Below are 11704 nucleotides of genomic sequence, written 5' to 3'. Positions count from 1 at the left end.
CAAAAATAGAAAATGTGTTTGAATCTACTTCTTCCGTGGTGTAAAGAACTCGATGGATGCGTCAATAAGGGCCTCGGTCCACAAGATCAAACTCAAGTCTTCTTCAAAACAACCCGAAGCACACTGTACAGTTCATTAAATATGATTTTACATGGCAATATGTGTTTTAAATAACTGACAAGTCATCATCAGGGTCATCAGTAACCATCAATGAGTAACGAGCGCAGTAGGAGCCCAGTGTGTGTGTGTGTGTGTGTGTGTGTGTGTGTGTGTGTGTTTATTGATGTTTGGGTTTGTCCATCCTCTCTATCACTTCCTAGTCTTTGACCAATCGGCTTGCACGCTGACAGGGCTTCATCCTCCCACTCAGGTCATTGAAGACCCTGATGAAGACCCTGATGAAGACCTGTGTGGGTCGCATTGTGTTCGTCATCTTAAACTCATCTCGTCACATAAAATAAAGTCTTTTAGTTTTCTGAGAACCCTCCAGTGCTACTTGGACCGTTTTAAAGGAGACGTGCATTTTTACACTTTACGCATCGATGATCCTTTTCCAAGATGGATTCAACACGTTTCACCTTCAAGCACCTGAATGTGAATAATACACACGGATGACGCTTCCACTCCTTTTATGTGTTTTAATCTACAGTCTCATGAATACAAAAACAAAAAGGCTCAAACTTTGTCCACATAAAAAAAAATAAAAAAATCCAACATACGTGACTTGAGCTCCTGGAATGAGTAACTTGATCAAAAACACAAGTTTAGATTACAATAATATAATAAATATATTTATTAGTGATAAAAAAATAAAACAAATCTTTCTCAAATATGACAAAGTGAATCATCGTGTCCCTCTGTGGCCGTTTGCAGCTGCTGTGGAAGCCGAGGTGCGTCCCGATGCGTCCCAATGTGTCCCCGATGCGTGCCGATATGTCCCGATGCGTCCCCGATGTGTCCCGATGCGTCCCGATGTGTCCTGATGCGTCCGGATGTATCCCCGATGCGTCCCCGATGTGAACATCAGCAAACGAGCAGCCACGAGCCGAGGTCCCGTCTGTTACTCCCCCTCTGGGGGGGTTCGTGCCTCGGAGGGGGGCGCCGTGCTGTCGGGGCTGGCGTCAGCGATGGTCGCCAGGTAGACGATGTTCCGGTGCAGGATCTGCTGGTATCTGTCGAGGGACAACAACGCACCTCTGAACAGCGTGCAAGACACTTTCTAAAAAGAGAGAACCCACGTGGGTCGATGAGTGACAGGCCGCCGGCTCCGCTCACTTACTGCACACACTCCACGGCTCGTCCTTTCTGCATGTACTCCGTGATGCATCGTATCAGCTGGTCGTTTTCCTCCAGCAGCTGAGACCAGAACACACGCGGTACTCCTGTTATTATTATTATTATTATTATTATTATTATTTGTTTGTTGTTGTTGCAGCCTTTAACCATGCCCCGAAAACAACATTTTCAGTACAAATAAATGCAAATAAATGATATTGTGAGCAACAGCAAGTTAGCCGCTTCGTAAATGTCCTTCACTGGTGTCTAAATGTCCTTCACTGGTGTCTAAATGTCTTTCACTGGTGTCTAAATGTCCTTCACTGGTGTCTAAATGTCCTTCACTGGTGTCTTACCCTCTGTATGATTTCTTGGTTGATTTTTGCCTTTCCTCGTAGCTTCTTCGGCACAAAGACAATAGACATGTTTGGGAGGTCTCGTCGTTGTTGTTGTTTTTAGCATTAGTTTATGTTTGTAACAAGCTCCTATCTTTCCGACTTCCTGCTCCCTTTTCTTCTTCTACGGCATTAAACCGTCTTTCCTGTGTCTTTCTTACCGCCATCTCCTGGAGAGTTGCAGCAATAGCAGCAATCCTCAAGGGAAATACAAACGGAAAACCCGGCTTGTTCTTAAAAATCGTGTTTCATTTATCGTTGGCAGTAGTGGGAAAAAGTACTCCGAGTTTTACTTGAGTAAAAGCACCAATACAGCAAAAATAAAACCCACTCCATTAAAAGTAAAAATTTCTGCTGGAAAAATCCTACTTGAGTCAAAGTACGTCAGCATCAGCAACAAAAGTTGAAGTACCAAAGTAAAAGCACTGGATTGGTCTCTCTGACTGATAGATAATTATACATGACATCATTATATTATTACTAATACTGAAGTATCAGTGTGTAAGCACAATGATACGAGTGTAGCTGCTGCAGGTGGAGATGCTCCTAAATACTTTATATCCAGTTTCAGATCGAGGAACAGCATACAAATCTGAGCGGTTGTTCTATAATGACTGGGCGAGAAAAGAAAAAACATTGGATAATTACATGTAATTAGGTATATTAACTGATTGAAATATGTTGTATTCTAAAAGCTTGCTATATTATCCATTATGTAAAACCACAACTTTAAAAGTGACTATTGCTGTCAAATAGTAGTTAAAAAGTACAATATTTCCCTCTTAAATGTAGTGGAAATATAAAGTTGCATCAAAAGGAAATACTCGAGTAAAGTGCAAGTACCTCAAAATCATACTTGAGTACAGTACTTCCATCTCTTGATTGTTGATACGGGTTATTTAAAGATAGCGAAGGTAAACCAAACAAATACCGTGTCCTGTTGCTATTCAGTGCATCGTCCATGGGGGGCCCCATTTCAGCAGGCACCTCTCCAAAATTTACATACACACAAAAATGAGTGAAATGGCACCCTGGGTCCTCAGAGCACCAACAGTTTGAGCACCTCGTAAAATGTCCACTTGTGCCACCCGCAGGCCAAAATGTTTAAAGTGAGGCAGGACTGAATTTCATTGGACCTGGCTTGAAGAAGTGTCCTCTATCGGTGAGACAATTATAGCCAAGGAGGCCATCAGTCCACTCTTGTACGATACTCGACCCTGCAACCACAACCTCTCCGCAAGTCTGGATACAGGCCGGGAATGTAGAGCTCACAACTGTGTACAAATATTTAAGAGGCGATTTAAAAACTCCTCCAAAAATACACAAGAGCATAGATTAAAGAGAGGCATGTTTTCAGTGAAATTTCAGGGACACGTCAAATGATAAAAATAAATAAGGAAAGACATGCAAATTGTTACAACTCTTTATTTTACGTAAAAATTCCATTTTGTTGATATTCTCCAGAAAACATTTCCAGTGACTGGAAGGAGTAGCAAACATATGAAAACTTGTCAGTTTGAATAGTTCAGCAATACTTCGTCTCAAATTGAATCTATTGCGAGAAGCCCATATAAAGTGATGGTTCCTACGGCGATCATGCAGTGATCAGCTGTCTGGGCGACATCAAGTTAGACAGCACATTCTCAAATGGGCTGCCGTGTTTGAAAAGAGCACAAAAGAATCGAGTTCCACCTCGTAGTGCCATCAATACTTTTGTCAAAAAGGTAAGCTTTAAGTTAAAGGGAGAGCTGTAAAAAATTCACCACTTTGAAGGTAATATCCCAAAAGCACTTATAAATCAGAGCCAAAAACGTAAAGAAAGAAAAAAGATTCTCCCACTTCTCCTGAACGCACTGGCACCGCCTCCAGCTCTTGTCCCTTTGTTCACAAGTCAGTTAAAAAAAAAAAAAAGGAAAAAGAAATTCACTCCAGAGAACAATCAAATCAACAACAATGCAACAAGAGGAGCTATGAACAAGCCAGAGGGCCGATACCTACCAGAAACGCTGCTATTTGTATTGAACATATGCTTTGAGACATCATTGGATCCATTTACAAGACTTCCTATCGTCAGCAAACGAACCCTGCAACACTGAGTCCTCAGTTTTACAGAGGCCGACTGTAGAAACGGTAACAGGAACTATGTAATGACACACCTGTAAAGACAATTCAGAGGATCCTGATTAAAATAAACGATGTGCTTTAAGAGACGGCTCAGTATGTTTGGGACATAGAAAGGTAGATTTAAGAGGTACTGAAATCATAAAACACGTACTTATGGTTGACGATTACTTTAGCTCAACCAAACGCTCACATTTTTCTTTTTTGGCAAAGTAGCAAAGCATTCAGAGTTGAATCCAACTTGTTCGGCCAACTTTTCCCAAGAACTTCTAAAGAGGTTACTAATAACGAATGCTCTTTCACAGACACAAATCATGGGAATGCTCTTTTGTTTCGTCAACTATATAAACACATCCTGTCAAAAAAAAACTTCTAAAGCTAATGCTGTAGACCACTTATCAACCAAATGCCTGGCTCTGATTGGTTGCCTGTGTGCAGCTGCCATCATTAACAGGCCAAACTACAAACCAAAAAGCAGAAACATAATTCCTCTGACGTGGAGGTGCGAGAGCTGAACGTATGATCTAACGAGTCTAAATACACTTCTCTAAAAACTCGGTGAGACGGTTTGGCGAGCAACAACTTTCTGGGGGTCAGTAAGAATACGATGAGCTAGATATACATTCATTAATTACAATATTCAGTTCAGACTTTGTTTCTTTCAGCTGGCTTTGATGTCACTACTTTATTGAGAATGAATGGATGTAAAATAATAACAATAAAAAAGAAACGTCTAATGTTAACTGAGTAAAAACTGAACACATGGCAACCAAACTAAATCTGACCAGAGAAATATTCGATGCAACAGGCAATGCAGTGAATTTTGGTGCCAACAAATACCACGATATCAAAAACAAGGAATAAAATAAAAAACTGTTTACTGAACAAAACAAACAAAAAACAACTACAGAACCAAAAGCGGCACTCTGAAAGTGGAGAGAGGGAGCGGCACTCTCGCCCCCTGATGTCAAACAGTCCACCGTGGTGCTGGTGACTGACACCATGTCTTCATTCTTTCTGTCAAATGTTGAGACCAAAGAAAATTTCTTCAACGGAAATCATTTCACGACGAGTGGCTACAATTCAGAGAATCGTGATGCTGCGTACTACGCAGCCACCTTGTTGTCCTTCTGGAAGAAAAAAATAAAAATAAAAACATGCGTTTAGAACGACCATCACTATTTTTCGGTGCCATCGGAGCTCAGAGAGTTGATTGCATTTACCCTGTATTCGAAATCAGAGAAATCCCGGCCTCCTCTGCCACCTCGGAATCCACCTCTGAAGCCCGGCGGGGCCCCCCGGGGGGGCCCGAAGGAACCTCTGCTGGACGGTCGCCCTCGGCCCCCGCGGGGCCCCATGAAGCCTCGGCCACGGAAGCCTCCTCTTCCTCGATTGTGCCTCAGAGGGATGCCGAAGGTCTCCGAATTAATTCGTCTCTCCTCTGCCCAGGTCGGCCTTCGATCCCTGAGACGGAGGTCAGTTATCAGTTGGCTAACAAACACGCCTCAGCAAACCACCAGGCATAAAGAGGCGGTCGGGCACCACAGGACAACGGAGAAACTCTGCCGCAATTTTTTCCATTTTGCTCAAATTAATTACATTGTACAAACCAACCATCAGAAAGAAATACAAATTGAAGCAAACTAAAATCAGGCGGCTGTCGGTCACTATGTGACGCGTGTTTCACTTCTAATCTTCCTGCAGAAATGCATGACGCAATATCAGACAAATTTAAAAACCATAAACCCGATATACAAAATCCTGCAAATGAATGCAACCCTGTTAGCTACGTTCTGATTTGTGATGCTTCTCCCAACAAAGCCGAGAAAAAAAAAAAAAAGAGTGACTTACCGGGAATATCCTCGATCACCCCCTTTACTGAAAGAGATAAAACCAAAAGTGTGTCAGTGGATTTGTTCAGGACACTTCACATGCTCTCGGAGGACTTCATGCAGATGTTGTTCAGATCCCGTTTCACCGAGTTCCTCACAGAAGATCCAGTCTGACAGAAAAGTTGACTTTGACTGAACTTTCCGTGCAGTGTAGTTCTACGTCACCTGGAAATCACTGCATGAGCATGTGGAATAATATCTGGCGGTCAATTAAAACGCAGATTCTGCTGTTTAACCTGCTAAGTGTGGGAAGTGATCGATAAATTCCTCCTTCTGTCTGATGAGCCTTTAAACTCAACTCCAATTTATTTTTTTCCAACAGCGAATGCAGCCCGGAGACGTACAACTGAACAACATTGTGAGCTGGCGACATGTTGACGTACTTCAAATCATCACAGGACAGGTTGTCAAAGAAGGACTTGGTCTTGTCGTAGTAACAGGAGTTTATCGCAGCCTCGTCCTCCTCGGTGGCTCCTTCAGTGGCTGGATGTTCTGTGTCGGCCGCTTCCTCTCCGTTCAGCGCCTTTTCAGGTTTGTCATCTGTGGTGAAAGAAAGTTTGTAAAATATTAAGCGTCTTAAAAACAGAATAAAAAAAAAAGTTTTTTTTTTTTTTTTAAAGCCTCTGAAAAACCAGGACGAGGGACTGCACGAAGACCTGAAAATGATGGGATGTGTATCCAGGATACGGAAAGGCTTTCACATTTTCACTATGCTGTCTTTGGGCAGCATAAAAAAACAACAACAAAAAAACAAAACTATAATCCGTGACTGATTTAAATAAGTGGAGTAAATTTGTACTTCTCCTGTAGTTTAACTTGTGGTCGCAAACTGATGCTGTGGAGCTTTCACTGGCAGAACTGGTGGCGGATAAACTCTATAAAAATAACAATAATTGCATCTGTTTTGTTGGCGTTTTTGAAACTTAGGATTTTCCCCACAGTTCTGATGATGCACATAAAATGGAAGGTCAGAAGATCTGACGCTCTAATATCCACCACTCGTCGATGGTGTATCATCAGGAGTAAACATAACTCTGAGGAGAGACACCAACTTCTCCTTTCAGGTTCTGAAAAGGTTCCCGTTGTCTCCGTTTAGGACTCGAGTGCGTTGAAGTCGTACCTCTCAGCTTGAGCTTATTCTGGAGCTCCTTGTCGATCTCATCTTTGTGAAACTGGGCGTTGGCAGTCTCAAAGTCAAAGTCTTCATCGAACTTCATGGTGCCGTCCCTGCGCACATTCATTTTGCCTCTGCTGCGGTTTCCTCTTCCACGGCCGCGACGGGTCGACTGAAGTCCAGCTGACAAATAAAAGGAGAAAACCAAAACCCACTAATGCCTCTCAAAAAATACAGCATAGTCAATAAATATGAGGACAGCAGTGCTTTGTATTACAGCATGTCGTATACAAATAAAACTAGGTGTAAGACATTTAAGGACTGAATGTTGTCTTTAAAGAGCTCCAGAAAAACAAAACGCACATGTCAGTGAGTGGAATTAAGGTGATGGGGATCATTGACTGAAGGTCCAAATGGCTTACCAAGATGACGCTTGTTGGGATCGCGGTTTTCAACAGCACCCTGTTCATGATCAGGCTGCGACACTTTCTGAACCTCAGGAGCTGAACAGAAAGAAACAACATTCACCAGCAACTTAACTCCGGGAACAGATTCAGAACATTGGTGATGAAAACCAGCAGAAGAAAAGGCCTTAAGTGTGTGTGTGTGTATTTATATATGCTTTAAATTAGGAATCGTACAAACACATTTATACAAGACTTTGTATAAACCCCGTGTCTGAAGAAGCTCATAACTACTATTGTTTTCATCCCTGCAGAGGATTTGTGCTCATCAGTATCTTATAAACTTAATGATAAAACAACACATGGACCATATGGGTGTGAAAATCAACCTCACGTCTGCTACTTGTTTCTACCTTTTCTCTGCTCCAGGAGGTCGGGGGGCTTCTGGCTGCCAGCGATGGTGCTGGTGGATCTGGGAGCTCCCGCCCCCATCTGACCCCTCTGTCCGACAGGTGCAGGTGGAGCTGGGGCAGCTGACGATGGGGCCTTCAGTGCCTGATCCACGGCGGGACTTTTTTTTGTTAAAGAGTCCAGGTGGGGACTATTGCGTCCTGCAAACAGACGCCAAAGTGAAGTAGAAACTACGCGACTGTCTGAGTAACTTCTTCAAGAAGCTGATGGATGCAATGAAAAGTGTTGTGTAATTGTCTCCATTCGTCCCAGTTTGGACTCTATTCAAATACGCAAGAATCAAGTGCTGCTTAAAATTTGCTTGAGAAACACGTTTTGCTTTTAAGACCTGTATAAATATAATTCAGTCGTTTGTGCCGTCACTACAGAAGGTTTCGATTGATCAGGGAAGTGAACGTAAAACGTAATCTGTAACTTTTACATTGATTGCATTCACTTAGTTTATTTATTTCATTTTACAGTGATATTAAAAGTCTAAATATGGGCTTGTGCCCGTCTTGTCACGTGAAGTGAGTTATCACCCAAGTGTAATTTAAGAGCTTTTATTTTTTTGTCACGAGCGACATTAAACAGTATTATTGTTTGGGGCAAGGAACCATTTTCACACCTCACAATTGTGTTGTGTCCTGCGGGTCCACGGAGTGTCTTTTGACTGTGTGTATTTTGAACAAGTGCTCTTTACCTCCTGCTGCTGCAGATCCAAACTGCTGAGCTCCGAGCGGTGGGACACCAAACTGGCTGTATGACGGGACGGGGGCTCTGCTGAATGGTGCGTAGGAACCCGGAGCCTGGAATGATGGTGCTGCCGCCGCATTTGAGGGTCCAATTGATGACTAAAAAAAACAAAAACAAATACAGTCAGTTGGAAAAACCATGACGGCACTGATGTCAAAAAACAGCTCTTTCCGTCTAATTCACATGGGTGAGAAGTGGGACTGTACACGGACATTTTTTAACAATTGATTTTAGACATGGATGAATTCTACATTCACACCACAGTAATGGGATGCTGTCCTTTTGAAATATAACCCCAAGTAGGCTGTGAGCCTTCTTTACAACATCCATACAGCAATGTGATGATTCAGTAAGCTATAACCGAGATGCAGGTAACAATTTTTGACACCATGAAACCCGTCATGAAATATATAAATGTGTCAGCTACAAATGGACCAACTCATTAATGCTACAGGAGGCGATTGTGGCCATAACAGTTCTTTAGTCACAGCAAAAAGCCGACTTCTCCACACGGTCAAATTCTTTATATTTATACACGTTTTTTTCCCCACATACCAACAGAATATGGACTGAGCTGTGGAACCATGCTTGTCAGATCAAAAGTAATTATATTTTTTAAAGAAATTTATGGGCGAAAATGTGCAGGGTTATGATTTTAAAATATTGGCTATTTTATTTACGATCATGATACAATGGGTTTCCCAGCCAACCGTTGAAATACAATTTTTGTTTTTCTTCAAATATGTTTGTTTGACGTAATAAAAACAGAACAGGTGTAATTGATAACACGAATCAATCATTGTCTGCGTGTATTTCAGGCGAGCCACTTGTTACTTGGCGGGCATGCTGGCTCCACGGGGGACTGAAATGACACCGAGACCATCGTTAATGTCATGAGATGCACCTGTACCGTCCCTGCTCTGACACACGTCCAAATGAATGCCAGGAAGGAAAGGATCGTTTCAAAATAAAAGTGTTTTAACCACATTTTCAAATTGAGACATTGTGGTTTTAAGTCCACCTGCTTAAAACAGACTTGAACTAAAATTTGTCACGGTACAATATTTTTTTTAAACTTCTTTCTAATAAAGAAACAAACAAAACAACCTCATCATATAATAGAGACGATTTCAGCAAAAAGTTGTATCATTAACAGTGACCATAATGGGAAAAGCCCATGGACTTGCATAAAGAAAACTGTATGCCCTTTACCTGAGGACACTTTAGTTTTTCCACTGTGGGGTAACGCACAGGTGTAACTAACAACATTAATGATGGCTCTTTTCTACTCAAGCAATGACAGAGAAACAGCGAGAACACGTGCAAAGTGCATAATCCTGAATGAAATAACCTTAAAATATGACTTGTGTAGAAAACACACTGACTTTATGACAAAATGGCATATGTATATACAGCCACTGAGATCACAAAGGACCTCACCTGAACGATGGCAGGGTCCTGAGGCAGGCTGCTGGGGGCTTTGGGTGGCTCGCAGACCGTTAGGTCTTTTATATCACTTCCTCTGAAAATGATGTACTCAAACACTTCCTCCCGGGGTGGGATAGGCCTGTCGGTGGGCCTGTCCTCAGTGCCAAAAGAGCGAACTGTTGGGGGAAACAAATTCACAGGAGAACTGAAATGACTTTAAACTTTTAGCCTCCTTGTGAAGTCAGTCGATCTCTGCATCAGTGTAAATCCTCGCTGCAAGAACAGCCACCACATTTTAAACCATTCACATTCAATCAAAGCGGTATTATTTTCTTCTTTTTAAACACCAAAATAATAAACAATTTAAGTTAAGCTGCATTTCCTCCCATTCGTGTCGGCTGTAGGTAAATCCCAATTAAAGCCCGTTTCAAAAAGGCAACTTTCACCCGGTTTTATGGGACATTTATTTAAAACTCGCCCACTTTAAAGTCCACGCCGTCTCAAACCAACACATTAACATTACAGCTCATTATCACGGCCACCTGCTCGAAAATAATAAAACAAAACACATTTAAAAACGCAGCTTCAAACCAGCCGACGGCCCCGGTCGTCACGCCTCTAAGCCGACCTTACGGTGACAGTAACGAGGTGTCCCCACGTTTTCACGACCCGCCTCGGACTCGGGGTTCAACGCGGAGCTCCGAAACAACGTAAACAAAGGACGCCGCTAACAGGAAGCTAACGCGGCTCACGACGACGAAAACAAACCCCGAGTTTCCCCCCGGTTCACTGAAAGCGCCCGTTTCAGATCCCCGTCGTGTCCCGGTCGTAGGACAGTAATCCGGCTCTCGGGGAGGATTAACGTACCTTTAGCGAGAGCCACGGTGGAGTTCTCCGTGTCGATGGTGTACAAGATCCCCTCGTAGCGGATCTCGGCCTTGGAGATGAGGCTGATTTTGCTGCCGATGTACGGCGTCCCCCCTCCGCTCATGTTCGTCCTCCGGGCGGGTTGTTTTTACAAAAAAAAAAAAAAAAAAAAAAAAAAAAAAAAAGAGAGAGAAAAAAAAAAAAAGCGCACTTATTTCCGCGGAATACGTCTTCTGTCAAAGCGGAGGTCAGACGTGGTTTCTCAGGGCTGGGACATGAATTAGAGAGCAACGCCTCGAGTCCGACTCGCTCGCTTCACAACTGGTTTCCACCACGACATGGCCGTTTGCGTTTTCCGTCCCCCCCACCGCTAAGCATGCTGGGAAACCAAAAAAAAAAAGAGGGGCCGCGGTTTATTCTTCTAAAATCGCTTCCTCTTTCCCCCGCACTACTATCTTTTACGGTTGTAATTTCTCACAAAATGAAAACGACTAATCTGGCGAAACGTGGTGATCTTAGTGATACTAGGACTGAATGTGCCGTTTTATCGACCGCTAACTCATATTTTTGATGAAAGCAAACGAGTCCGTGTTATCGGAGGATACTTTAAAACAGGTTTGAGACGCGGCCACTCCGTCATATCGCGATATTGCACAGGACCACCCTGCCCCCATATTGTTAAAGAATACATTTTAGACATAGGCTTATATAAATTTTTTTTAATTATTTTTTTTCCCTATGTATAACATAACAGTTTGTATTTCACACATTGAGCCACATATTTTTATGGTATAAAACTCTGAAATACAAACACCCAGGACGTTTGTAAAGCATGTCTCCGTTTGGGATGGTTTTGTGACTGCGTGGGGCTTACACCATTAAAAGCCTTCTTTATTATATATATATATATATATATATATATTTTTTTTTAATTGGCTTTGAAGAAAAACGTGGAACAATTACGACCATAATGCTCACTGCCCTCCCTCTTTTAGTGACGTC

The 11704-nt window shown here is 42.5% G+C and overlaps 2 protein-coding genes across 3 annotated transcripts; both read right to left on the bottom strand.

Annotated features, from left to right (window-relative positions):
- Window positions 1-624: 624 nt before the first annotated feature.
- ss18l2 (ss18, like 2) lies at window positions 625-1804 on the bottom strand. Its single transcript, XM_069173406.1, has 3 exons — window positions 1632-1804; window positions 1280-1356; window positions 625-1172 (listed from the first exon to the last, which is right to left on the bottom strand). Exons 1-3 carry the CDS (start codon window positions 1698-1700, stop codon window positions 1061-1063), a joined length of 258 nt encoding a protein of 85 aa, XP_069029507.1. The 5' UTR covers window positions 1701-1804; the 3' UTR covers window positions 625-1060.
- Window positions 1805-3079: 1275 nt separating this feature from the next.
- On the bottom strand, window positions 3080-11057 carry lsm14ab (LSM14A mRNA processing body assembly factor b). 2 transcript variants are annotated; one of them, XR_011179494.1, is made up of 11 exons: window positions 10703-11057; window positions 9848-10011; window positions 8355-8505; window positions 7615-7812; window positions 7220-7300; window positions 6804-6980; window positions 6067-6223; window positions 5643-5669; window positions 5015-5255; window positions 3669-4921; window positions 3080-3548 (listed from the first exon to the last, which is right to left on the bottom strand). XR_011179494.1 is itself a non-coding variant. In XM_069173405.1 (10 exons), the coding sequence occupies exons 1-10, from the start codon at window positions 10824-10826 to the stop codon at window positions 4898-4900; spliced, it is 1344 nt and encodes a 447-aa protein (XP_069029506.1). In that variant the 5' UTR covers window positions 10827-11057; the 3' UTR covers window positions 3080-4897. The 2 variants fall into 2 exon arrangements, 1 of the variants encoding a protein (XP_069029506.1); XM_069173405.1 differs by having other exon boundaries at window positions 3080-4921.
- Window positions 11058-11704: the final 647 nt, after the last annotated feature.

This window comes from Embiotoca jacksoni, unplaced genomic scaffold, assembly GCF_022577435.1.
Source record: "Embiotoca jacksoni isolate LCO1_2020_lvr unplaced genomic scaffold, fEmbJac1.0.p SCAF_6, whole genome shotgun sequence".
NCBI classification, from domain to species: Eukaryota; Metazoa; Chordata; class Actinopteri; family Embiotocidae; genus Embiotoca; species Embiotoca jacksoni.
Note: the sequence above shows the minus strand (reverse complement) of the source record. Positions and strands in the feature narration are given on the sequence as shown.